Source organism: Cornus florida, unplaced genomic scaffold (assembly GCF_030987335.1).
Source record: "Cornus florida cultivar Cherokee Brave unplaced genomic scaffold, ASM3098733v1 CherokeeBrave_3.0.0_Hap2_Chr10, whole genome shotgun sequence".
Lineage (NCBI taxonomy): Eukaryota > Viridiplantae > Streptophyta > Magnoliopsida > Cornales > Cornaceae > Cornus > Cornus florida.
The window spans coordinates 97,167,018-97,194,395 of record NW_026775580.1 but is presented as its reverse complement, the minus strand read 5'-3'; the positions used below and the strand labels follow the sequence as shown (position 1 = coordinate 97,194,395).

The following is a 27,378-nucleotide window of genomic DNA, read 5'->3' as shown; positions in this document are numbered from 1 at the left end:
GTAAATGTCAAAATGTACGTCTAGACTCATTTGTTGGATGTAGTGGGAGCCCAACTCGACAATTACGCAGTCAACACTGTCAAAAATGTTCCTCTTTGTTTTATTTCTACGAATATAGGGTAGGAATGAATAAATGTTGAAAATCATAAATTTAAAATCCTCCATGTGACAACGTCCTTTATATGTCCTAGTCTATATACAGATAAACTTGACATGAGATTCTGACGAACACAAGAACACCATTCTCCTCTTGTGGAGACGGGGCTTAACAATTCTTCAACCAAAAGGCTCTAATGGAATAGGACAAATGTTATTTAGACATAATGGTCTAAATAAGAGTTTCTTATCCATTAGATATATTGAATAACTTTAAAATTTTAGTATTATTTAATGTATCCAATGAATAAGACTTTGCCGGTTAATGCCACGTCTTACATCGTCTGTAAGAGAGGTTGTTATGTGTGATGCCTTCTAAGAGTCCAAACTGTGTAGACAAATTCTGAATACTGTGAGTCGTGTAAAACAGAGTGAGCCAAACTTTGACTAATGGTATCAAGGCCAGGTCAGGACCCCAGCCGGAAATGAGGGATGCAGAATATCGTGTAAAACAGAGTAAGACAAACCTTGACAGATGGTATCAGAGCTGGGACCCAGCCAGAAATGAGGGGTGCACAAGCTCACTAGTCCTAAAAAAAAGTATCAAAGCTAGACCAAGTCTGGTAGATGGTATCAAAGACAAGTCAGGTGCCCAACCAGAAAAAAGGTTTGCACTGTAAATACATTGAAAATCATTATCCATTGGAATAAAACAGCACAAATGAAGATGATGGAGTCAAATAAAAACAATGTTCAAATCACACAGCTGTATTATATATTTGGTAGTATCAATGATTCCACCAATAACATATAAGTTTCTGTCCCCCTCCATCATCTTCAACTGTCAATCGTCATCGTTCTTGTTTACCCTATTATTTTTGCCCAATGGAAAGAAGACATATGGCGAGTTTTGACAAGCTTACCATATTAATCTAGTATTCTAATTATCCAAGAATAGGAAGGTGTGACATGGAATTGTTAATGTGGTCTATTAATAGAAAAGAGGTATATGACAAGTTCCAATTGAACTTGCAATGTCAAAGGGTAATACTGACAAATATTCCTTTGGAATATTAAAACCACGAGAAATTAAAAGGAGTGGTGAGTCTCATTAGGACTTACCAAACTTGGGTTATAATGTCCTAAAAGGATAAGAAGGCCACATGGGGTTAGTTACCATGGGTGCAGCTTTATGAGAAGATTAAAGTCAAAGATCAACCGACCAATAATTCATCAACACGTAGCGAGATTTATTAAATTTGCCACGATAGATCAATTCTTTTAAAGTTGAATTTATTAGAAGATCCTATTTTTTATAAGATATCAATTAAATGGATATTTTCCATTTAAGATCAAAATTGACCACGTCAAGAAAGGAAAAAAAACGTGGGATTGGTTTCCTCCTTATTTTTAGGACACTCCAGCAATCGCTCAAGCCAGGTCAACTTCTATTGATAAAATTCAACGGGACGTGGGGATTTAATTTGTTTCTATATATATATATATATATATATATATATGTATGTATGTGGTATATATATATTTATTAAGCTTAACCCATGATGGAGTAATTATCGTGAAAAGGGAGTCCATGACGCCTTGAATTCGTATTCCATATGAGGCAAGGTTGAAGAAAGATTGCTAGAATTAAGGAAGTACACCACAACTACAACCCACGGCGTAGACTCGGTGACCACGACTCTGTGAAGTTAATGTGGAAAGTCCATGATGAATCAAAGAAGGTGCTGAAGTTTAAAAAGAAGCCCACGATGCCATGAACTCTATAATCAGAAGGAAAGTTTCGAGAAAGGAAGTTACAGGGATTAAGGATGCTGACCCACTATGAGAAGATGCTGAAATTTAGGATACCATGGCATTATTTATGGAAGTCTAGTTGAAGGAGGTTATTAGAATTGAGGGCAACGTGGGCCTATAACTAATTTCTATATACCTGCATGATATATGTATGGAAGTTACACAGAAATTGGACTCTATAGAAGAAAGGATTACTAAGGAACGTGGGTCACTTGATTCGCTACAACAGCATCAGTTGGAGGTGGTGGTGTCTCAAGCAACTGCTACTACTAACTAAAAACGGTAATCATGTTCAAGTTGGAGAAGGGGTTCGTGGGAGATAGAGGAGGAGCATGAAATATGGGACGCGTGTCAATTTGTGAGAAGACTACGGTATGAGTTCACGGAGGTAGAAAGTGGCTGAAGTCTGCAACAGAGAAGGGAGAAGATGGAAGGAGGAAGTTACAACTGCTGAGAACATGAGACACTTGGCAGTTCAGAATTTGGCCACGTGGAAGCTGCTGAAGCTGCCACATCAAGCTGCTGCAGCATGGAAAGCTCTATAAATAAAGCACTTAGAGCTAGTTTGCAAACCCTGTTCAACACACACAACCAACAGCACTTCAATTTCTTTACATTCATGTAATGCAATTTCAATATGTTTAATTCAAGTCCCGCACTTACTATTCCTACTTTCCTGCACTTTACTTTAAAGTCCTGCACTTTCAATACAGCTTTCATTTCCACTAGCCATAATTCAGTTCGAAAGTCCTTTTTCAAGGGAAAAAGAACCTTTGAATGTGGTAATTCCAGTTCTTCATTCAATCGCCTGATCCTTACAATCTCCTACTAGATAGTTGTTCGGATCTCCACTTTGGAACGACAGCAATTCCTGGCACACCCGACATCCACTCCTACTTTCCATTCACCTGGAAAGCGGAACTAACGTTTTTTCGCGAGCCGAACCGTTCCGACAAAAATAATCAAAATAATTAAGATTGGCATATAGCAGCGGCATGCAAAAACATATATTGTCGGGGTTACCAATACAAGTATTAGCGGACAATGATAATGCTCTCATTCTTTGCTGAGAACCCGAGACTTGGAGATGATTCTGTTTTTTTATTTTTTTATTTTCATGTTATATTGTCGTATAATTGTCAATTCCACGGTGAGCTGTTCGATCCATTGGGCACTATATAAGTGGGGGGAGAGCGCAACAAGTTTTGGGAACAAATATCTGATCAAAGCTTCCACTCAGTATCTCCGGACTGACTTTTTTCTCATATTGCTGTTGTCTCCTTCCCTTAACTGGTTTTTGGATTAGTTGATTTCTAATGCTGTAACATAATACATATTTTTGGTACTGATAATTGCAGGATAGATACAGATGCTGATGGCAGAATCATGGAAGAAGTCCAAGAGGTAATAATCAACTTATTAACGGTCAAATATCAAAGGTTAAGTATGGCTCTATCCTCCCACCCCATTACATGTAATGTCCCTTTTCATTAGTGGTACACATAAAAAGGGACGAACTGGACTAGACCGAATTGTAAGGTTTGGTTTGGTTCTATAATGGAGTGGTGCGGTCCCCATTACAAAAATTAGAAATAGTTAATTAGAATTGCGATTTGGCTCAACCTGATGTATGAAATTTTTAACTCTAACCTAACCCGATCCGAAATTCAAGCACAACTCATCCTTAATTTTTAACCCCGGGTTGAATATGGGCTTCAAACAAGGTTTGCTATTTCGGATTAGAAATCAGATTGTTGCAATAACAAATGAAATAACCATATTAAGTTAGTCACTTGATATTATAAAAGGATACGATGTGGTGTATTACATATATGTTACAACCAAGTGTACCCACTAAATAACCAACCATATGCTACCAAGTACCAACACAAATATATATATATCAGGTTCATTGTTCAGGTTTTGGTCGGGTTTTATAATTCATGACTAGTTTGGGCTTCAGGTTGACCAACACAGTACCCCGAGCTCGGCCTGAAATTAATTCAGGGTGTTGCTTTTCAACCCAAGTCTAAACCAAATTGCAATTTACACAATTCAAGTTTAAAAATTTTTAGGCTGGTCTCGGGTTGATCTAAGTTGAGCCCACTAAAGTTGCACCCCTGCATTACCAACTATTCAATTTTAGTTTTGGGTTCAAAAGAATCGAACCAAACAGAATCGTTAGTTATATAACTTCGACGTTCTTTGACATGTACTATTTTTATCAGCAGCTGAAGGGCTTTCATTTTCTGGTATTGCTGCTCTAACTGGTTTTTGGATTAGTTGAAGTGTAATGATCTACTAATAATATAATACATATATATAACTGGTAATGATAATTGAAGGATAGATAAAGATGCCGATGGCAGAATCACGGAAGAAGAAGTCGACGAGGTAATCAACTAATTCTATAGAGCCTCACACCACTCTGGGTAACATTCCTGTTCAATACAGGTGCACGAAATACTGCTAAAACCGATCAACCAGACCCGACTAATCCAAATAGTACCGGTTTGGTCCGGTTGTAAAATGGAATGGTTCAATTCCGGTTTCAAAAATTAAAAATTAAAAATTCATTGATTACCAGTTCCGGTTTAGGTTTCAAAAGTACCGAACCAAACTGAACTAAGCTGTTACAAGTAAATATATATTGCATACTGTCTAATACACTTACTTCAAAATATGACTTCATATACATTACACTGCAATACATAATAAGATCATCATCATCTGTATATATGGCTACAACTCAGGTGGGCCAAAACTGGACCAACCCGAGCCCAAGCTGAAATTTTTTGGGCCTGGGCTGTGTAAATTGCAATTCGATCCGAGTTTGGGTTGAAAAGTAAAAAGCTAATTTCATTTCGGGTCAGGATTGGGTTATTTTGTTATTATGTCATGTCAAATCTTTAATTATTTTAGTTGTGAAAAAGTTAAAAGTTATTTCATTTGATATTACATCAATCCAAAAATTCAGCCTGAATTGCAAGTCTGAATTCAACTTGAGCTTAAAAATTTAAGGATGGATTAGGCTCACACACACAAACGTGCCGCAATCTCTTGCCAAAGAAGTTTCAGTGAGTAAGATTGGGGTTGAGCACTTCGAAAAGTTGAAATGGGTTAAGGTTATTTCATTTTAACTGTGAAAAAATAAAGGTTATTTCATTTGATATTACATCAACCCGAAAATTCAGCCTGATTTGCAAGCCTGAATTCAACCCGAACTTAAAAAAAAAAAATGGATTAGGCTCAAGTTGAGATGGGTTAAGATTAAAAATTTCATACCTCAGGTTTAACCTCCAATCCACTCGAGTTGCAACTCTATATAAAGTTTAATTTTTTATTGTATTGGTATATATACATATATATAGAAAAGTCTAAGACCGTAGAATTGAACTAAAAAAAAACAATCTTTGTGGTTGGATTTAGGTTTGGTTCTACTATTTTTAACAGGTTCAATTTTAATATTTCTAGGACCATTGCAATTAGTTTGGTTTTGATTCATTCCAGAACTGGACCAAACTAAAACGTGCGCACCCCAACTTAGGGGTGCAACTTGAGTAGGCCAACTTAAGCCTAGCCCAATTTTTTCACGAGTTGGGCAACCCATTTTCACAATTAAGGTTGTGATAGGGTTCAGAAATATCAACCCAAACTTAATTAGCGTTGGGCTTGGATTGAGGTGCCATAATTTGATTTGATTTTTAATTTGTATATGGATGTTGATAATAAAATCTAAACTCAAATTTACTTAAATCTCTTTCGTGTGTTAAAATTAGTGAAATTTCAAGACAAATATGATAAATTTGCACCGCATAGTCATGCGGAAAAGGAAAAGGGTTAAGTGCAGTAAACCCCCCTATACTATAAGTTATGTGCACAATGTATCCCTCTTTTTTTAAAAGGTGCATTTTAGTCAAGGTAAAAATGGACAAAATTTCCACTAGGTAAAAATGGACAAAATTTCATCTTCCTTCATGAATCGAGTCCCCAGAAATTTAAAATGTTGATGCATTGAATATGATGTTCAGGTGATTGCGATAGGAATTACGGTTGGGATTGTTCTACATGGTGGTTCTCACTTAGTCTGTGATTTCCCACGCCTGCTTCATGCAACTCTGAAAGAATATGGGGTATTGAAACCTTTCTTTGGTGAGGAGGGGTGACAGGTATAACTATGGTGGTGTTGATGGCCATATTGTTCACTCTAGCTACCCCATGGTTCAGGCGAAACAAGCTTGACATTCCCAAACCCCTCAAAAGAATCGTTGGCTTCAATGCCTTCTGGAATTCCCACCACCTTTTTGCGGTTGTCTACGTTCTCCTTGCTGTCCATAGTATATACCTTTATCTTACCAAGATATGGTACCAAAAGACAGTAAGCACTTCCTCATCTTAATTTTCGGTTTGGTCTCTGTTATTTTGGTTTATTTTTCTTCTCGTGTCCTATGCCAATCCATCGTCATCTTTTGACAGCAGACATGGATGTACTTGGCAGTTCCAGTAGCACTCTATGCAGGTGAGGGGATGACCAGGGCTTTAAGATCAAGCATCCAGCCAGTTAACATTCTAAAGGTACAAAGTAAAAAGTACTCTTCTCAATCACTTGATCAACTATGAAGGTCCTATAAAATTAATATAAGTTAACGGAGATTAATAGGAAGTTAAATTATTCATTGAAGTGATCAATTTGAAATGTCTGATAATGATGACTACTCCCTTGGTTACTGGAAGGTTGCCTTTCATCCTGGAAATGTCCTCACATTGCCCGTGTCGAAGCCCCACGGGTTCAAATACAAGAGTGGACAATATGTGTCCATCAAATGTGCCACAGTTTCTTCGCTAGAATGGTAGCTAACTAGGTAAATCAGTTAAGCTAAACAAATTATGTTAACCCTAAATAATGATTTGGTATGAACTATGAAATGCAGGCATCCATTTTCTCTTAACTTCAGCACCGGGAGATGACTATCTAAGTGTTCACATTCGAACTCTTGGCGATTGGACGCGCCAACTCAAAACTGTTTTCTCTGAGGTTTATTTCTATTAGATTCAAATGCTCAGGCCACTTTCCATTAGTTCAACTTGATTGGTTTCTCTTCACTAAGCACTAACTGTTATCGAAATTCACTCATTTGTTGCATTGATCAATAGGTGGGTCAGCCACCAAATGGAGGGAAGAGAGGTTTATGAAATGAAATACAAGAAGGGAGTAACCCTTGGTGAGATCCTTTATTAAAAATGTGGAAGTCTAAAATCAGTAGTAGGCCTTCCTACTGATTTGAGTAGTCCAAAATCAGTACAAGTGTGTGAATGATTTGAGTTTAACCAAATTGAGTTGAACTGAATGGACAGCTTTCCGAAGATACTGGTAGACGGTCCGTATGGAGCTCCAGCGCAAGACTACAAGAAATACGAGGTGGTTTTGCTGGTTGGGCTTGGAATCGGGGCGACGCCAATGATCAGCATCGTCAAGGACATCATCAACAACATGAAGTTGAACTCAGATGAGGAACAAGTGGAAGAAAAAGAAGAGGTAGTAGTGAAGGGAGCTATAGAGAGCGGCAAGAAAGTTAATTCTAATCAACTCCCAATAATAGTGATGGTAATATCAATAATAAAAAGAAAATGAACAAGAAAGGGTTCAAAATGAGGAGAGCCCACTTCTGCTGGGTGACAAGGGAACAAGGATCGTTTAAGTGGTTCAAAGGGATCATGAACGAGATGGCGGAGATGGACTCCAAGGGAGTGATAAAAATGCACACCTACTGCACCAGCGTCAACATAGAAATGCACAACTACTGCAACAGCGTCTACAAAGAAAGGGACGCCACATCGGCCCTCATAGCCATGCTCCAATCCCTATATCATGCCAAGAATAGCCTAGACATTGTTTCTGGTACCGGAATAAAATTCCACTTCGCCAAGCCTAAGTGGCCTCAAGTCTTCAATAACATCGCTCTCCACCATCCTGATGCCCATATTGGTTAGTGTCAACCGTGGGTCCATTTGCACAAAAACACACTATAATGCACACACACAATTAGATGATAATACTACTCGTAACAATCTTCCAAGGTTTTGATTGCACGGCTTCATGCTGCAGGAGTGTTCTATTGTGGAGCACCAGCCTTAGCCAAGGAGCTCCGGCAACTAGCTTTGGATTTCTCCCACAAGACCACCACCAAGTTTGATTTCCACAAGGAGAATTTTTAAGGTTGACAAGAAGGGGTTTGCATACTGGCATATGACAAGACTCATTTGTTGGATGCAATGGGACTCGTGCTAACCCAACTCATCAATTATGCAGCTGACATTAGGGTAGGAAAGAATAACTAAATTTTGAAAATCATATACTTAACATTCTCTGTTAAAGATTTAACAACATTCTCTACTAGATATCTATAGATAAACTTGACATGATTTTCAAATCACATAATTCTCGAATACATTTCTACGCAGTCTAGTCTAGTCTTCTCTCGTGCAGACAGGGCTTTCCATTTGTTTTACCAAAAGGCTCATTTGGAATATAACAGCACAAAGAGAGATGGAAATATCAAGTAAAGACAATGTTCAAATCACATATTATAGTGATATACTGCTACAATATCATTGAATGGGAGTCTCACTCTTGCACATCTAAGGGTAGAAAATTTAATAAATCTAAGCTGGAAATTCACCCAGTAATAAAACACATGACCAAGCTTATATTAATTCCCAAGTCAAACCAACTAAAATGTTTCAGAAGTTGTAATACCCATCTCTAAAAGGTGGAGAAATCTGTTGTCATACAGTAAGGTATACTGTACAACATATGATTTGGGTTCTCTGAAAGAACTACTGGTGGGAAGACATTAAATCAAGTAACTTCAAGATCCTAATCTGTGCTATTCAGGAATATTATTCAAACCACATTTCAGGAACAACTACCAACAGGACCTGTCCCCCTCCATCTACGATTATAAATCATCATCATTCCCGCAAAAAATATTTTGTTAAGCTACCATTATTAGCAATAGTATCAGCATGCAAAAACACATTGTCGGGTTACCATTATAAGTATTAGCAAACAATAATAATGCATTCATCATATAACATCACAGTGAAAAACGTTTATTATTTCATGAGTTCAATTGTTTGAAACAGCAATGATTGAAAGGAAGCTTCTATTTGATTGGTTTTTTCCTGTCTTCATGTATCACATTGAACCCATAACTGGACACACCCCAAATGAACCTCCTACATCATCTTACAATTAGCTTTGATGAAATTCCTTCATCGTCATCAACAAACTCAATTGGCTTTTAGAATGTTGCCGACCACTAATGAGTCATTCACACATCGACTAATGACAAATCCTTAGTTTTAGGTCTTACATCTGTATCTAGAAAATTTCACATGCTTCTACGTTACATATTTGTTGTTTTCAAGTTTCACTACATTCACAGTGCCAATGAATGCTTTCAGGAAAAAGCAGATTGCGGGAGAAAAACGGCCCAACTGCTAACAAGTTCTCTAGACAAGGACTGAGAGATTTCAAGCAAAAATCCTTCATATCTTATCGGGGCAAGCTATAAAAATCAAATGCAAAATCAGTGAGAGTAAAGTTATTATTGACTTTTCTTCAGGCCGTTATTTCCTTTCCCACTTGAGAAGGTTTGAGAGGAGTCAACAGTGCTATTATGGTCACGAGTGTCCTCACCAGAAGATGATTCTGCTACTGCGATATCAGTGGAGTACTTTTTGATCCTCAAGGAGATAAGAATGCTCGAAAGAATACCAAGCAGGGGGAAGATGTATGACCAAACCTGAGATTTCTGAGACCCAGATGCTGAAGCTACTGCAGCACCGGCAAGGCTGCCAATGGACGTATTCTGCAAGATCATAGGCAGGCAACCAATTACTGTAGGGAGCAGGAAATCCACCACGAAACCAACCTTGGTAGCAGCCAAGCCATAGTTTATGACATAGGAGGGTATGGGTGAAAAGCGAGCAAGAAGAACAAATTTCCAACCATCTCGTTCAACTCCCCTTGAAAGCAGATGGAAGTACTTGTTCCTTTGGGCCCAATCCACTGCTGAACTTGACCTCCTGAAAACAAACCTGAACAAGACCACAAAGTCACGGGTTCTGATACCAGAGAGACAGAACGAGAGTCTGTGCAACATAACGAACAAAATTTTATAATAAAAATATATATATGAGATCATAATGGGAAAGGAATAAGAACTTTCTTTGAAGAATTCACTTCGAAGCCTCAAATGAGGAGATCATTCCAAAATATGAGTTAACGGACCAATTCGTTGTACTTCACAGGCACTTAATTTTCAAGACTACACAAGGAAACTAAGCAATATGAAAACTAAAAGGGCATCACTAAATCCTGCTCTACGTGACTAAGGCTCCTCCCGCTCTACGAGACTAAGGCGTTACTGAACATGGGATTCCATGTTACACCACTGGCCAAGATAGGAAGAACTTTACAGCAAGATTTTCCTTAACAACTATCATAAAGAAGGGGACTGACAATCTATATTTAACGGCCACCTCTTTGTACCAAAAATTCCTTTTACAATTAAATCCTTAACTCATTTCTACCGCAAAAGAAATGTGGTTGGAGAAATCTCTGATCCTCTAGCAACCCTCCTATAAAGACCAATCGGTAAGAATCTGCACCGCTGTAGATGCCCACACCCATCATTCCCAAACTTCCCTTCAATTACATTTCGTCCACAACATCCCCTTCCAAAGCATACCTCAATAACCAATTACCAAATAAGCCCTGAATAAACACCCTCAAACTCTTTGTGCCCAAGCCCTGATCTTAAAAGGAGGAAGTAGCATCTTTATTAATTCAACTAGGTGATACTATTGCTGATCTTGCAGAACTCCTTATCAGATGTCCGTTTGGCGCCCCTCAACTAAACATGACATGTTTGTTACTAAAATGAAGTAAAATTACCTGAATTTTAAACTTTCCATCACAATGCAAAGCTTAATCTCCTATACAACAATAACCAAGCCTTTTCCCAACTATTTGGGGTCAGCTACATAAAACCCATGTTTCCATTCCACTCTATTTAATCTCCTGTAGTTGGGTTAAAATATTGTAATCTTTAGCTCAAATGAATTCTAATTTTCCAAAATCTTAATTGCAACCTTAACAAGTACCCAGAAAAAAAAATAAAAAATTTATCTGAACTTAATACATCATGTACTAATTATGCAGACGTGTGATTTATATGTACATAATTAAGGTTATTCAGTAGTTTCCATCTCTAAATCAAAAAAGAGAAATTTTCACCACAAAGGGCAACATTTATCAACCAAATAAACGCAACAATAACTACAATCAACAAAACAAATAAAATAGCGAAAATGAATAATAATTGAAAAACCCCATGTAGCAAAAGATGTATTAATCAGGAAATTTGAAATTCGAAAGAAGAAATGAGAGAGAGGCAAGTGAAAGTACCTGCCGATCCAAAAGGAGAGGGAGGCTCCTAGGATTTTGGCGGAGAAGACGCAGAGCACTGCAGGAAAGAAACCAAAGAGCAGAGAAGCCCCAGCCTCGAAGAAGATCGCATAGGGGAGGCAGAGAGAGAGCGTGATGGTGTGGATCCCAACGTACACAGGGATCGCCCATATCCCCAATCGATCAGACATCTCGCGGAGGAGCTGAAGAGCTGTGTCTTTGTCCCATCCGTACTGATTGCTCAACGCTCTCAATATTCCTATTACTCCGACCACCACTGGCACCGTCAGCCACCGCCGGCCCAACATACCCTCTCTCTCTCTCTCTCTCTCTAAACTTTTCAACTTTCTTCACGTCTTGTAATCCTTTTCGATGTCGATAGTCTTGCCCTCGCTGTTGCGCGCGTTCGTCGTGTTTAACGGAGGCCGAATTCAATCGGGTTAGGATGGGATGGGCACGTATTGGGTCAATGCGATCCGAACCAATAAGAACAATGTCGGGCGATTTTGATTTCAAAAAATAAAATTATTTGAATTGGTTTTATTAACTATATATGCGAAAAAAAATGAACACCTCAAATTAATCTAAATAAATATACACATATATGATTTTTTGATTTTATTTAATGATCACATTTGTTACATCGATTTATATATTTATTTTGAAAAATCAAACAAATGCACTCACTCCTAAAATATTATAAAAGGATTTAAAGATAACCTATCATTTGAAGATTAGCTATCATACTATTTGAACTAACTTCCACTAATTTTGCTAACTTGTGTTACATATAATTATTGTTTTTTTTTTTTAAATGTTAAGGATTAGGGGTTTGTGATTAGTTATTAGAGGAGAATGATGCAAGGCTCCAACATCATGAACTTCCAAACACTGGGTGCAACTTAACCACTCCAGTAATACAAGGCTTGCAATGTTTTCTACCCATACCTGAAAATTGTATTTCTAGTATCTTTTTTTTTCTTTTTTTAACAAGATAAGAAGGATTAGAGTTAAAGTAGTGAACGCAAAGAGTTGAAGCATGGCATTCCAAAATTTACCGTAGATACTAACCCATTGGATTATCTAAGCATATGCAAGGTTTTTCTTTTAGGTTCCGTTTATTTCGACCTAAAATATTTTTCTTGAAAAATATTTTTCTTTTTTAAGTAAAATATATATTTTTTATTTTTACCTTTTCGTTATTTTTACCTTTTCGGTGTTTGGCAAAGGTCTAGATTGAGGTTAAGGTTGAGTTCATTAGACGAGACATGTAAAATAATTTACTGAAAATTGATTGATAAGTTATTATTGTTATATTTTTAAAAAAAAATGTTTGTAAATATTTTACAACAACCAAACATAAAAAATATATATTTTTCATTCAAACAAAAGGAGTCTAAATGTTTCCAAAAATTAATTTTTACATATCCTTTTCAAAATTCTAATTCAAGATGATGACTAAGGCACCAAATTTTTTGTCATTTGACAATTCCATGTATATATACTTAAGACTCTTATTTTATTTTTTTGTGAACTAAACTCAAGACTCTTATTTTATTTTTTCCTGAACTAAACTTGTAAGGTTTTGACTTTATATTATCAATTTTTTGTAATATGATGTATATATTAATAATATGTTACCATTTAAGTTTTAAAGCAGTGATTTGATATTCTTAAACATAACATTGTAGTATGGTATTGTTTTAAATATAATTGTATATTATATAAAATATATATCGTGAATTGATAATATTATATTTTAAAATTTTAAATCTATTTTACATATTTAAAAAAACGGGGGGGCCCAAACTTGTGTCATTTCATCATTTAGACTAGAATAGTTGGCAAAAGATTGATAATTCATGTTCCCTCTGTTGAATGATCATTGCATTCTACGTCAAACAATGACTTTAGAAAATTTATTGTATTTTTTATCATTCTAATTTTATTCTATATCCTTTTCCTATCTAATAATTTCGTTTGTCCGCATCCATATTTCTTCCCTGATGGCTATCCGTGTGATAACCACGTGAAGTTGGGTAGGTCGTTTGCACGTGCACAACCATGGACTTACTTGGCTTTGAATCTTCGATAACTCCATGGGCCCGATCTGATATCCAAATTTGTTGATGGGTTGGATCAATTAGCAGATGAGACTCAAGGGCCCCGCTCATGTTCAATGCCTAAAAACTATACTTAACGCTGAGCTGTGGTGGGCCCACAAATATTGTATGGATCTGAGATTCTCACCAACAATGCACTGTGCAGTGGTTGAATAGGTCGACTTGGTACAAATATTACTATTACTCTTGCGGCATTTTAAAATTGAAAATCGTAGAATTAAAAAAAAAATTAGTTCAATTTTTTGAGTTATTTTCTTCTAATTTTACAAATTTTAATTTCAAAACTCTAATTTCATGTCTGTCAAAAATAACCTTAGCTATAATAATATGGAGTATTAGCCAAGGATTTCTAAAGAATGTTTCGAATGAGCCTTATCTGTGTCATATTCATGTCGACATTTCGAACGCTTGTTCTATGTTTGTATTCATAATCAGTCGACACCTCTAGACACTTCTTTGACACTTTTTCGAACTTGGTCGATACTTTGACATTTCAATGTAACGTTTTTTACTCCTAGATACACATGTAGAGCAATTATGCTATTAGAGATATTAATTGCCTCTAACTCACTCAACGGTTAGTCGTTATTGAGAGTTAAATTCGTCATTCATCACACATAGCAAAAACATCATCATCACACAAGCATATATAGGAATAACAATCATATATATGGAAAATATCAATTATATACATCAAGCACAACACAATATTTTACATTGTTCACCAAACTCTAGAGTTACATCCATATAGAGAGAGATTTCACTATTATGTATTAAGGAAGAGAATATACAAGTAGGGGTGTACAAAAAAATCGTGTAACCAAACCGAACCAAATTGAACCGGGGTTTCAGTTCTGGTTCTGAAAATTTGGAACCGTGGGCTTACGGCTCCGGTTCCAGTTCCAAACCTATGGGAACCGTTGGAAATCGAAACCGTATATATATGATTGTATATTTAATTATATATATTATTAATTACTGACTATTGTCATACATAACATGATAACAACACTTTCGATGTGTAATACCCCTAATTTTAAAAGGATAAGCTTGGTATTTTATTTTAATGGTTTTAATTGTGTTTTTAATTCTTTATTTGATTTATTGGCTATTTGTTTAATTGTTTATATGAATTAATTATGTATTTAATTGAAATACTTGCTTAGTTGATTATGCATTTATTTGAGATACTTGTTTAGTTGAATTATGTGTTAGGTATTTTCTTGTAATTAATGGTTATGAATTAAATGTGTTAAATGATTGTTTTATTTTATTTTATTTTATTTTAATAGTTATGGATAGTAGTCATGGGCCAACTAATTGGGTTCTATGGATTACTTGGATAAGGGGTTTAATGGGCCATGGATAGTGTATGTGTATATATATAAATAAATATACATATATATGTATATAAGGAAAGTCTTTTAGTGATAATCTGATGTATTTATTTTATTTATGTAAAAAAAGTATACATAGATTATACGTAATATATATTTTAGTTATTTTTTTAGTATTTTTTTATTATTATTTTCTTTATTAATTTGAGGTGGATTGGGAAAAGTAGTAGGGTTATTTATTTAACCTATAAATATATAACTATAGGGTTGGAAAAAGGGGATTAGAATTATATCACGTATTATTTTAGAGAAAGAGGAGAGAAAAAATGAGGCAGAAGGAAGAGGAAGAAGAAGAAGGAGGTTAGGGTTTTTTTTTTTATCATATCCCTAAGGGCAAGTTCTTATTCTAAACTTCTCATTTGATTTGTGAAATATATATCTCTAGTATAATCTTTGGGTTATGTAAAGAATAATTAAAATTGGAATTTATAATTTAATTGATCTAAAAGATAGGTTTTATAAATTATATTTCATGATTATTCTTGCCGTGTGAATTAATAAATTCAGAGATTTGATTTGATTACTTTATGATTGTTACATGTTTTGAATGATGTATTTTTATATCTGTATATTGATAGAACCTAGAAACATGCCTTAGAATCCTTAAATAATAAATATTTGGGTTCATAGTATAATTCTGGGTTGAATCGCGTAAACGGTGCTTGATTCGTTGATACAGTGCTCGAGCCTTGGGGGCAAAGCTCAAGCCATTAGGTGAAAAGTTCAAGCCTGAAAAGGAAAGCTCGAGCCTGAAAAGAAAAGCTCAAGCAATTAAATGAAAAGTTCGAGCCTGAAGCAGGATGATCGAGCAATTGGGACAAAAGCTCGAGCCTTACATGGGGAAGTTTCGTAAACAGCGTTAAAATACTTTTAATTGAATTTGAAGAGTCGTAAATATCAAATAAGGACTAGGAATGAGTTTAAATAAATTTTAAACAAACTTAATTATATCAATGCATACTATTTGAATTATTTGAGGATTGAATAGATTTAATCTTTATTATGTTCTAACAATTAAGATTAAATGTATAGTATTAATTGTATGTGGAGAATACTTACTTGACTGAATAGTAAAATATCAGCATGTTTAAGATTCAATTTGCGTAGGATATATGATGTAGGAAGCTTAAATAAATTATAAGTCGTTCATATTTTGTGATAACATGATATTATATTATTGTGTTTATTTATGGATTATTTGATGTATTACTTTAATCGTTACATCAACTATTGGACTGTGTGGATATAGTGCACCAGTATAGGATGGTGGCACTCTAGGGATAGAATAACTTATTAGTTAAGTCCTACCTATTTTATAAGGGAACGGATTAACTTAAATGGTAAGTTCTATTTATATTTGTGTCAGGTCAACTGAACAACTTGGATGATACATAGTAGATTACTTTAGATTAGATATACATATATATATATATATATATATATATATATATAGACATATACTATGATATGAGCTTGAGTCTTAGGATAAGTGGATATGGTGCGTATATTGTCGGGGATGTGTAGCTAGATATAGTGTGGTTGTGTGCCCTGGTAGGTCTAGATACTCATGCCCACTATATGTGCGTTTTGCATGTTGCCTACTATTCAGGTTGAGGCAACCCTATAATCTAGTGAGGTTCCTTTAGTGTGTATATGTATTATGAACTATATAGTTATTGTATGGGTTAGTTATAGATATATAGTTTCTTCGGTCTCTGTTTGGGTTGTCGTAGAAAGAACTTGTTCGTGGGCCTTACCCACTATTATTATTTTTCAGGTGTTCGTCAGTTTCAGACATAGAGCTTGTTCGTGCTGAGCAAAGACAGTCCATATCACTCTTCCAATTCTACGTAGGATTCTCTTTATGTTTTAGTGTTGAGATTATATTTTATTTTCAGTTATTTCAGTTGGGATTATCATTAGGGGTCCACTAGATGGATTCCCAAGTTGTAATGATATTAAATGTTTTGGATTTTTCATTTGGAGGATTTATTATTTAGTTTCTTTTCTGCTATTTATTTGTTCTTAGTTATTTCTTTTGGAATCGAATTTTTGTTTATATACTTAATTATTTGGTATCTCTCGGATCTGTACTCGAACTTGATCACCCGTGACTCTAGAATCGAGGGGTATCATACGAGGCGACAATCAGTCACTCATCACGTGGTCCATCTTATTCTTTTGTTTTGTAAAGTTGTATCTGATCCTTGACTCATTGACTTGAGTAAAGTTGTAACTTGTAAACCATGATAAAGGAAAGTTAACTTAAACCTAACCTATGAAAAAGGAAAATAAGGCGTTGGCGCTTCGGGTTTTGCTTTGGTTTCTGACGGAGAAGTTGGTGAGAAAGGCATGGCAGGGGCCTTGGAGCATGTTATTGGCAACGTCGAGGATCTAGAATTCGACGACGAAGATGGCGATGGTGCGAGTTTTAGAGGATTTATTGCAAAAGTCGCGGAAGAAGTGGCCGAAATCGGCGGCGTAGCCGATGAAGACGATGACGATGGAAGATTAACCACGGATGTCGACAATGAGGGCGACAGCGATGGCAGACAATAGAGTAGCCGATGAATACGACGGCCATGGCAGATTTATTGTAGGAGTTTCTCAAGTTGCAAAGCTGAAGCCTGCTTGTTATTACTTTTCATGGCTATAGATTAACCACTTTCTCTCTCTCTCTCTCTCTCTATATATATATATATACACACATATACAACAGGAAAAAAGTATATAGTTAGGAACCGTAGAACCAAACTGGTATTCACTATTCGGTTGGTTCGGTTCCATATATAACGGTTTCGGTTCCATTTTTAAGGAACCATTGTGAACGGTTCCAGTTCCTAACGAAACTGTAACGAACCGAACCGTGTGTACCTCTATATACAACCAAATGTCAAAACCCAACTCAAACGTTATCACCTCTTTTGAGACTACATATATATACACTAGAAAATTACATATACTCTCTTTTCTCCTTACAACATTCACTCTTAAACCTATTACATCTCTCCACTCTCTTTCTAATATCTGACACTCATATCTATTTATAAAGTCTTCAAACTCAATTCCTTAGTAGGCAAGAATATCACAACTTACGTCGGAGTTATCTTAATAATCACAACTATAAACTAGTGACAAAATCACAATTCTCTAGCTTACTACCAAACAAGAACATTTTCGTCACTCTAATTGAAAAATATTATAGGAATTCTGGAACAATTTGAGAAATTTTAAATTTAAAATATCAAAAAAAGAAAAAAAGCAAGTAAACGTTTATTTCAAGTTCGAAATACAGTAGTGTTCAATGAATCAAGTTCACCACGTTAAAGGATAATTTTTTGTTGCAGAGGACTTGTCTCGATGTAGTATATTTCCATCTTTTAAATAATTTATTAATTAAAGTAAACCCTTATTTTGAGATGAACAAAGAATATACTATTATCATCCTAATATAGTAGACCTCCTAATACAAAAATAGGTGGCGCGGATTTAATTCAAAATTCCTTGGTCCTCAAAGGGCGTCCCAGAAAGCTAAGTTCGGTCAAACCCAATCCGTCAAACTTACAATCCACCCACAAAACTTTCCCTCTCACCGCCTTTCGCGCGTCTCTCTCTCTCCAAAAAAAAAACACCAATCTCTCTCTCTCGTGCCCTTTTTGGTAAAAATGCTTCCAAAATATTCCACTCTCCTAACTCAACTAGTAGTGGCGTAGACCTCGATCCATCTTAAAAGCCGCACCCAATTCACCATTATTCGTGATCTCCTTTTCTCATTACACAAACAACTTGTCCAAAACCAAAACCCTTTTTTCTTTTACTCATAAACAATCAAGAATGGGCATCAAAATTCTCAATCTCTCTATGATGGTGAATCCGTGGCACTGTTTTAACATGTTGAGTAAACTCCAACGCCACCACCGCCGCCACCGCGGCCAATCCGCCGTGATCAAATTGGTGAGGTGGGACGGCGAAGTTATGATCTACGACAAGCCGGTCCATGCCTCCGAGCTCATGCTAGAGTTTCCCAAACACATGGTTTGCCGCTCCGATTCCTTCTTCATCGGCCAGAAGATCCCTCCTCTCAGAGACCACGACCAGCTTCAGCTCGGCCGCAACTACTTTCTCTTGCCGACCCATCTCTTCCATTCCGTACTCTCTTTCGTCACCATAGCCTCATTGACTTCTTCCAATTCTAATTCCAACTCTCAACTGTGTCATTCCTCGTCTAAAGCTGCATTTGTAAAGAAGGCTGGTGCAGTCAGTTGCCGGCCGTTTGATGTTATGAAAACTCCGACGGGTTGTCTCGGAATACGGGTGTGTGAGGAGTTTTTGTGGCAGTTGTTGACGGAGCAAGCGAAGATCAAAGAAGAAGTGGAGGAAGACGATATTTTGAACAGTAATTGTAAATTGTGCACTACGTCTCAGTTGCAGAAAGATTATATGCAGCTCGTTGAATCTCGCAAGTGTTGGAAGCCCAAGCTGAACACGATAAGAGAGTCGTCTCATGACAAGAGGAGGAAACTGGCTTCGTTTGGAATGATCAAGAGAACCAGAAAGTTTTCTAAACCTAGATTATCGAATCAAAAGAATCGGAGATCTGAGACCTGTCCTTTCAAATCAAAAATTAAGAATCATTAGTTAATTCCACATGTATTATACATATATATAGTTTTGTAATATTTGAGTTAGCCTTTTAATTTCGTTTCTTGTTCTTGGTTTCTCACATCTGTACTTTGTAGAACAAGTTTATATAATATAACAGTGAATTTGTGTTAATTAATTGTTGATGCTGCCAATTCTTGTGGGTACGATTTGTTGTGATAAATTGAATATGATCAAACTCAAGCCATGTAAGAAAAAGTTTCATATCTACCAAATTCATTAATATTAGGTCGTGTTGGATAAAATCCATTAAAATGAAAGAAAAAAAAATTAAAAACAAAAAAATCAATCTCATTGATGACTATATATATATATATACACACAAAGCATCATGACTTTAGATTAGATATATTACTGTTTCCACCAATTACCGTGAATTGAAAGTCCCTCCAATCGTTATCACCACGTGTTGGGTGGGAAAAGTACAAATTAGCAGTCAAATGGAGTCAGCCAAGAATGTGTACTTGGACCAGCTGTATTTGGGAGTGGGCATGGAAGGAGTATTGGATTTTGGTACTCCAACTGACCTAATTTTTTATTCGAAAAATATTTGAAACGCCAAACCGACCCAAATAAGTCCAAAAGTACCATCCTGAACCTCGAGTACTTTCTCTTCCATTGTTTGGATCTTGTGACATTCATTACATTCAGTATATATATATGTATATGTATATGTATACACGTATACACATATTAGATATATGTCCCTCAGTATCTAGCCTTTATGAAAATTAAATTTCATTGGACGGTGCAAGTACTAAAATGGGTGTGCAATTTAAATGTAATACATAAATTTGAATTCAAGTCTTTGGTGGATTCAGTTTGAACTTTAAATTTGAAATTAAAAAAAATATGAATTAAATATGGACTCATTCTTACCGTGAAGCATAAAACATAACATGAATTTAATTCAATTTATTTAAAAAAAGTTTAATTATGCTTAATTTCTGATTTTGAGTCGAATTAAAATTATATGCATTATACATGACATATTGCATGGAGTTGAAATAAAGAGAAATCACACCAAACAAACATTCTAACTTGAAAACTTTGTCATAAACATCTAACAATCTAAATACTAATAAAATATTGTATTATTCAAATAAAACACCTATAGGAGGCAAAAATAATAAATAAAAAAAATAAAATGCAAAGTAAAACACTTGTATTCAAGTCTAATTTGAGTTTTAGGTTGAGTTGAAAATATTTAGATCAACAAGCACAATTCAAGTAAACAAAAAATAATCCAAAATACGGATGTCCAAGAATTGGATTGAGCTCTAAATAGATCAAGTTGAATTTGACCTAATTTGAACCCTAGGTCACATGGGTTCAATATCATTTAATTTGTTTTGAGTATCACTAGAGTTGGAAAAGGATGTTAAAGATCAATTCCAAACATGAAAAATGCGTGCTATGATGATCACACACATAAGGAACATGTGAATTGAGTGATCTTATTATCTGTATGTTTTTCTTTTTCTCTTTTGATAGTATCTTAAAATGATTTAAGTATGAAAATAATGTTGAAAAAGTAATGCAAATTTGCAAAACAAAATGTTAGGCATCGATGCTCAAAATTGAGCACGTGGTACTTGACTCCATAGCAAGTTGGTACTTGAATTTTAGTTGTGATGGATTTGGATCCCGTTTTATTGAAGAGGTCATGTAGTCTTGTCTTGTGCTTCAAAACTACCGTAGTTTAAGGAACAATAACTCATCCTTATTATAACTTTTAAAAAAAATAAAAAAATTTACCATTATCATATTTATTCTCTTTCTCCACTCTCTCATTCCATATCTCTGTAACTTTATATACTTTTTCCACTTCTTACACCCCCACCCTCTAACCATGGCCACCTCCACTTCTTCCACCTCCAACCGGCTAATGGTAGCCACCACCCCTCCCCTCTCAACCTCCTACCACCACCCCCTCTCCACCAACCACCAAATTTATAGCATGTGCACATAAATTTTTATGCATAAATCTAATTTAAACAAGAATCAATAGATTCCCGCGAATACACTCGTGGTATATATAAAATCACAAATTGTTCTTCTCTGATGAAAATACTTCAATTTTTTTCAATTAGTTTTCATCACGTTAGATTTATTTTGAGGGCTGATTAATATTTCAAAAACAAAACATGGCTATTTAAGGAACGAACAAATACTTTCTTAATTAGTTTTAAGTGACTGCCAACTATGCTTCCAAACGTAAACATTTTGAGGCACAAAATAGGTCTTGTAATTTCCACAATAAGAGGGGATCCGGATCCTAGCATATCGCAAAGTTATTATTATTATTATTATTTTTTGAAGTAAGATTGTCTTAGCGATTAGAGGAGAGGTACAAGATGAAAGGCTAGTGAATATGGGAAGCAATTCAATAGCTGGAATAACTTTCAAATCACCGGTACTCACAAATAGTGTTAACAAAAATAAATTCAGGTAAATTGTATTTAACCCTTTTTAACTTGCAGGGTTTTGCAATAAATCTTTCTTTATTATATATATATATAACTTTTGTTAAAATACCCGAACTAGTCAATGGGGTTTCACTTGTGTGAATATAGTTTAAAGTCTAAAAAAAAAATTTAAAAGTAAAATTTACATTATGAGCGTAAACTAAATATTATTTTTTCTATTGAATCAAACAAAATGAGAAAAAATCATACTATTTTATGCCACTCAATTACTTTTTGTAATTGAAATTCATTTTTGTTAATCTAATTATTTGATCAAATGTACATCTTATATATGCACATTGTATAAAATAAAAAATATAATATACATAATATAATAATTATATATGTAATATTTAATATGAGAAAACATAGAAGTTTTGAACTTATATGCAATTACATCATAACTATGAATTTAACTTTAATTTTTATTTTATTTTATGTTTTTCTTTAATTGAAAGTATGATGATGCATGTACCCAATAAATTTCAAGGACTTTGGGCCTAACCGAATAGAGACAGGCAGGAGTTGTACCCACCATGCCCTAGCCAAACATTATGTCTCTATTGGGCTAGGGCCAAATGGGCCCAAATAAAAGTTTGATTGTTTTTTTGATTGATATTTTTTTTTCCCTAGGGGAGGGGGAGGAGTACTCAAATACACGTCTGTTTGAAAAAAAAAAAAAAAAAAATACTATCTGGGATTGCATATATGGTTGCTGTCTATATGTAAATGTAGCTCTCCTGCTTGTTTGTGGCCATAACTAAAAGGCATGACTGACCTTATCTGGGGAATCAATTCTCACATAATTGACATTCTCCTAGCCACTACTGTACACAGTCAATTAATTCAGATATATATATATATGTCAATATTCCCAAGAATTTGAAACTATAATTTCCAAAAATTTTGAATTTCAAACTATAGTGCATGTAAATTAATTCCTAGCTCTTCAGGTTCTCATAAGTGGAAACTTCCAATTAAACCACTTTTTGTAGCTTCAGATAAGATCACGCAAAAGGCTAAGGATGAGAATATTCGCGTGGCATTAAAGTCCATTTGAATTGATAGATGATCGATCTCTATATAAACCACACTGAGATTTGTGTGCTTGGTGTGAATGGGGAGGTTCTCAATCTCTCTCAATGGCTTCCGACTTTGCTGTCCTTTAAGTCTGAGAGCTGGCTGGAGGTTGGAGGCTTACTCATGCCTGAAAATGAAGGAGATCGATTTCGAAACCTCGAGAATATTGGAGGAGTTACCAATCTCCCTCAAAGGCCTCCAATTTTTCCAACTCGAGCACCTCAAGTGTTGAAAAGTTGGAAGTCTTCGTGGGACGTTGATGACTTACCTCTCTTGAATCTGGAATGGTAATGTGAATAGTTAGGGCAGCTAGGAACATTCATGATGGGATCTCTCTCTTTGAAGCCAAAATATTTTCTGCATGTTATAACCTTTGTGTATATATGCATGCACGCACCTCAACTAATGCTTTCAATTCTCAACTAATAAATTTAGACATCCAATTTGTAAACACCACTTAACTATTGACTAACAAGTAAACCATCCAACGTTCAATGTTAATTACTAACCCAAACTCATAAAGGCCCTTAGATATGTTGATGCATGCATGTGAGGCGCCTTAGTTCCGCATTAACATATCTAAGGGCTTATAAGGCATTCGGTCAGTATATTTGTTTAGAATTTTTGTTTAAGTAGTAGTGTTCACATGATATACTAAAATGAAAATAATAATAATAATAAAAAATTCTCAATTTAAATGCACGATATCGTAGAAAATTCTCATTAACTTTTATTTTTGCCCAAAATCCCTTTGTACTATCCAAAAATATGTAGATATCCGGTCATTTGCGGACCATTACCATATAAAATTGTCATTTTTGGACCAAAACTCTCTAAAATATTTATCCATCAAAATGCTTTTGATAATTTATTGTGTTGAACCACTTAAGCACTTTTATTTTTATTTTCAACAATTTTTTTTGGCAGCTTTAGTAACAAAAATGTTTTTCTCATTCTAACAACGATGCCAAGCGGACCCTTCGATTTATGAATTGACCTGTAATATTTTTTTATTTATAGGTTATCCATATTTCGTTTTATATATATATATACACACCTAATTCTTGACTTGTTGCAAGTAAGCCACCAACATTTGATATTTATCTCTAACCCAAACCCATAAAGGCCCTTTAGATATGTTGATGCATGTGAGACTGTTAGTTTCGCATCAACATATCTTAAGGGTTTTTAAAGCATTTGGTCCGTATATCCTCAAACTTTTATATTGGTTTAGAATTTTTTGTTTAAATAGTAGTGTTCACATGTTATACTAAATGGAAAAATAATAATAATAATAATAAATCCTCAACTTAAGTGCACGATTTCGTAAAAAATTCTCATAAGCTTTTATTTTTGCACAAAATCCCTTTATATATTCCAAAAATATGTAGATATCCAGTCATTTACCATAGAAAATTGACATTTTTGGACCAAAAATCTTTAAAATACCCTTATTTATCCATCAAAATGCTTTAGATTATTTATTGTGGTTGAACCACTTTTATTTTATTATCAACAATTTTTTTGGCTTAACAAAAGTGTTTTTCTCATTCTAACTACCCCCCAAAGGGGGCCTTAGATTTACGAATTCACCCGTAATATTTATTAATTCATAGGTTATCCATATTTTGTATTAATTATATATATATACACACACACACCTAATTTTTGTGTCACTAAGGATTCTTTTGTCATTTTACAACCAGTGTTCTTTTTATTTATTTTTTATTTCTTACGGGAATAAAATAGTGGGTTAGATTATACATGCATCGTACATCTTTAAAATAGTTGAGAAGGTCAGTTGCATGCCCCATTCACCATATAATATTTGCAAAACCGTGAAAGTTGAGGACTTACAGCAATTAACCATTTGTTAAGACAAAAAAAAAAAAAATCAAAAACTGCTAGCTAATATAAAATAATAATAACTCAAATAGATTTAACTAAAATACGAAGCAATTAATAACAGAATATGACTAACAAGTGAACGTTTTACAACAAGAAGAATCAATCGGACACAATTTCTTCAGCATCGAGTGAATCAACATCATCCAGACTATCAGAATCTATACCATCAAGATCCAAAAAATCAGAAAAATCCTGGATAAAGTTTTCAACTTTTTGAGCGTATCTTTCTAACGTACTGATAGGCAAATCTGGACCAAATTCATCAACAAAAAGTTCAACAATTTGTTCAGCTTCGAGTGAATCAACATCATCGAGAAATTTCTCAACTTTCTCCAATTCACTACCCCATTCTTGTACTACTTTGTCTGACAAAAAGAAACCTAATGTTTGAAGAAGTAAAGGAATCCCCTTAGCATAAGCCACTGCTTCCTTACAGAGCATCTTATAGCCATCGAAAATATCATACGACTTGAAGGCATGCCAACCAAAGAGTTGTAGAGACTCCTTCTCACTCAGCACCTCGGCCTCGTAAATGTCATTCACTTGAAACGGACTTAGCGAAGACACATCCCTAGTTGTTACCAGGACCCTACTTCCAGGACGTAGCAAATCATGATTTATGGCTAATGCCCTCAATTGGTGTGCGTCGTCCACATCATCCAGAATGAGAAGAACCTTTCGACACCATGCATGACGTTTTATTACCTCAATTCCGTGATCGAGATTTCTTATGCTTTGCTTTTTATCTAGTAGCAAATCAGAAAGAAGCTTTTTCTGTAATTCAACATGGCCGTCGTCTTGCTTCCAAGTTTCTCCAACATTTTTAAGAAAACAACTGCCGTCAAACTTATGATGTATAAGATTATACGTTGCTCTAGCAATTGTAGTCTTGCCTATTCCCGTCATTCCCGAAATTGCAATAATTCGAACATCATTTGACTCCAAGTCTAGCAGCTCCATGAGGTTTTCAACACGAGATTGTACTCCAACTGGATAGTCCGCAACATTTAATAACGAAGGATCTAATCTAATTGCGACCACTTCAACGATATTTTCAATTAGCTCCGACTCATCCCTGCAAATTCTTAAATACTCAAAATGTGTATGTGAAAGTCACAAATTCAAATACTCAAAATTTGAGAAAAAAATTATTATCCGTACCCGTCTTGAAAGTGCCAACCCGACAAATTGGCAACCTCAGTCAACGCATCTCTCCACCTCTGAACCTGGCCGTGACTGTAACGCGCCTGGTGCCTGGCAAATGGTTGAGCGTATGATCCCCGTTGACGCCGGACGTCGCAGGGATCCACGCCATGAAAAACAGGGAGAACAATCTGTCTGGAAGTCCTCCTGCAATCCATGATCTTCACAAGCTCTTCAAGGCACCATTTTGAGGACGCGTAGTTTTCGGAGAATACGATGATGGAGAGCTTTGATTCATCGATGGCGTTCAGCAATTCGGTGGCAATCTCTTCTCCTCTTCTGAGTTCGATGTCGTCTTTGAATGTTGAGCATCCATTCTCCTCCAAGGCTTTGTAAAGTTTGTCCGTAAAGTTATCGCGAGTATCAATGCCCCGGAAAGACAAGAAGACGTCGTATTCGTAAGTCCGTGAGGAAGAAGAAGGGGGCTCTTCAAGCCAGGAAAGTTCACTATCCGAAGAAGCCATTCTCGAAACTACTGTAAAAATGATGAATTGAACAAAGAGAGTTTGTGAGACGGATCGATAGCCAGACACTTATAGCAAAGAAAGAACGAGTTTTCCTTTCTCTTTCCTCGCAACGTCAATGGAAGTTCCAGGGACGACTTCGAACCCAAGACTTCAGCCCAAGTCGTCTTCCCCATTCCCTCTTCTGGGAAATTCATTGCCATCAATTAATTAATTGAAATTTCTTTATTTTAATGAATCATAACATGGGATTATTTAAGCACTAATACAAACCGACTTTCTCAAGATGGACCAGATCGAAAAGTTTATACAATACATTATAAGATTTCTCAGTAATTGAATCATTCATTAGGAATGAATTCCATTACCGGCATTATTTAATCACTAATATAATTTCTGATCATCTATTAATTTATAATTTATGATTGTTCGAGAATCGGGCGACTACTTTTGTATTATCAATGGGTGTGTCTCCCATAATTAATTATCGTTGACTGCGTCTTATAATAAAATTTCTTTCCAAATCAGTGTGAAGCGCGTCTACCATTATTACCATACAACTCCAATCCACAACACCACTACCTTCGAGGAAGCATCCAAATGAAATAGAAATAAACCTAATCATACAACCACTTTTTCAAATACGCCCGAAAGTGAGACGGGGATAATTTGTGGATTTTAAGACTA

The 27,378-nt window shown here is 35.4% G+C and overlaps 3 protein-coding genes and 1 pseudogene across 3 annotated transcripts; 2 read left to right on the top strand and 2 right to left on the bottom strand.

Moving 5' to 3' along the window:
* Nucleotides 1-581: 581 nt before the first annotated feature.
* Nucleotides 582-8,127, top strand: LOC132278192 (respiratory burst oxidase homolog protein D-like; annotated as a pseudogene).
* Nucleotides 8,128-9,003: 876 nt separating this feature from the next.
* On the bottom strand, nt 9,004-11,783 carry LOC132276127 (uncharacterized). The gene is made up of 2 exons (XM_059777400.1): nt 11,387-11,783; nt 9,004-10,014 (listed from the first exon to the last, which is right to left on the bottom strand). The coding sequence occupies exons 1-2, from the start codon at nt 11,692-11,694 to the stop codon at nt 9,522-9,524; spliced, it is 801 nt and encodes a 266-aa protein (XP_059633383.1). The 5' UTR covers nt 11,695-11,783; the 3' UTR covers nt 9,004-9,521.
* Nucleotides 11,784-18,457: 6,674 nt separating this feature from the next.
* LOC132279325 (uncharacterized) lies at nt 18,458-19,705 on the top strand. The gene has a single exon (XM_059781275.1). The coding sequence runs from the start codon at nt 18,741-18,743 to the stop codon at nt 19,542-19,544; it is 804 nt and encodes a 267-aa protein (XP_059637258.1). The 5' UTR covers nt 18,458-18,740; the 3' UTR covers nt 19,545-19,705.
* Nucleotides 19,706-25,030: 5,325 nt separating this feature from the next.
* On the bottom strand, nt 25,031-26,815 carry LOC132279324 (disease resistance protein RUN1-like). Its single transcript, XM_059781273.1, has 2 exons — nt 26,186-26,815; nt 25,031-26,099 (listed from the first exon to the last, which is right to left on the bottom strand). Exons 1-2 carry the CDS (start codon nt 26,689-26,691, stop codon nt 25,124-25,126), a joined length of 1,482 nt encoding a protein of 493 aa, XP_059637256.1. The 5' UTR covers nt 26,692-26,815; the 3' UTR covers nt 25,031-25,123.
* Between the last annotated feature and the right edge of the window lie 563 nt (nt 26,816-27,378).

Coding starts and splice junctions, on each gene's coding strand:
- LOC132276127 (XM_059777400.1), bottom strand. CDS start 11,694: ATGTTGGGCCGGCGGTGGCTGACGGTGCCAGTGGTGGTCGGAGTAATA. Junction 10,015..11,386: donor CTCTCCTTTTGGATCGGCAG/GTACTTTCACTT, acceptor GGTCTTGTTCAG/GTTTGTTTTCAGGAGGTCAA.
- LOC132279325 (XM_059781275.1), top strand. CDS start 18,741: ATGGGCATCAAAATTCTCAATCTCTCTATGATGGTGAATCCGTGGCAC.
- LOC132279324 (XM_059781273.1), bottom strand. CDS start 26,691: ATGGCTTCTTCGGATAGTGAACTTTCCTGGCTTGAAGAGCCCCCTTCT. Junction 26,100..26,185: donor GGTTGGCACTTTCAAGACGG/GTACGGATAATA, acceptor AAGAATTTGCAG/GGATGAGTCGGAGCTAATTG.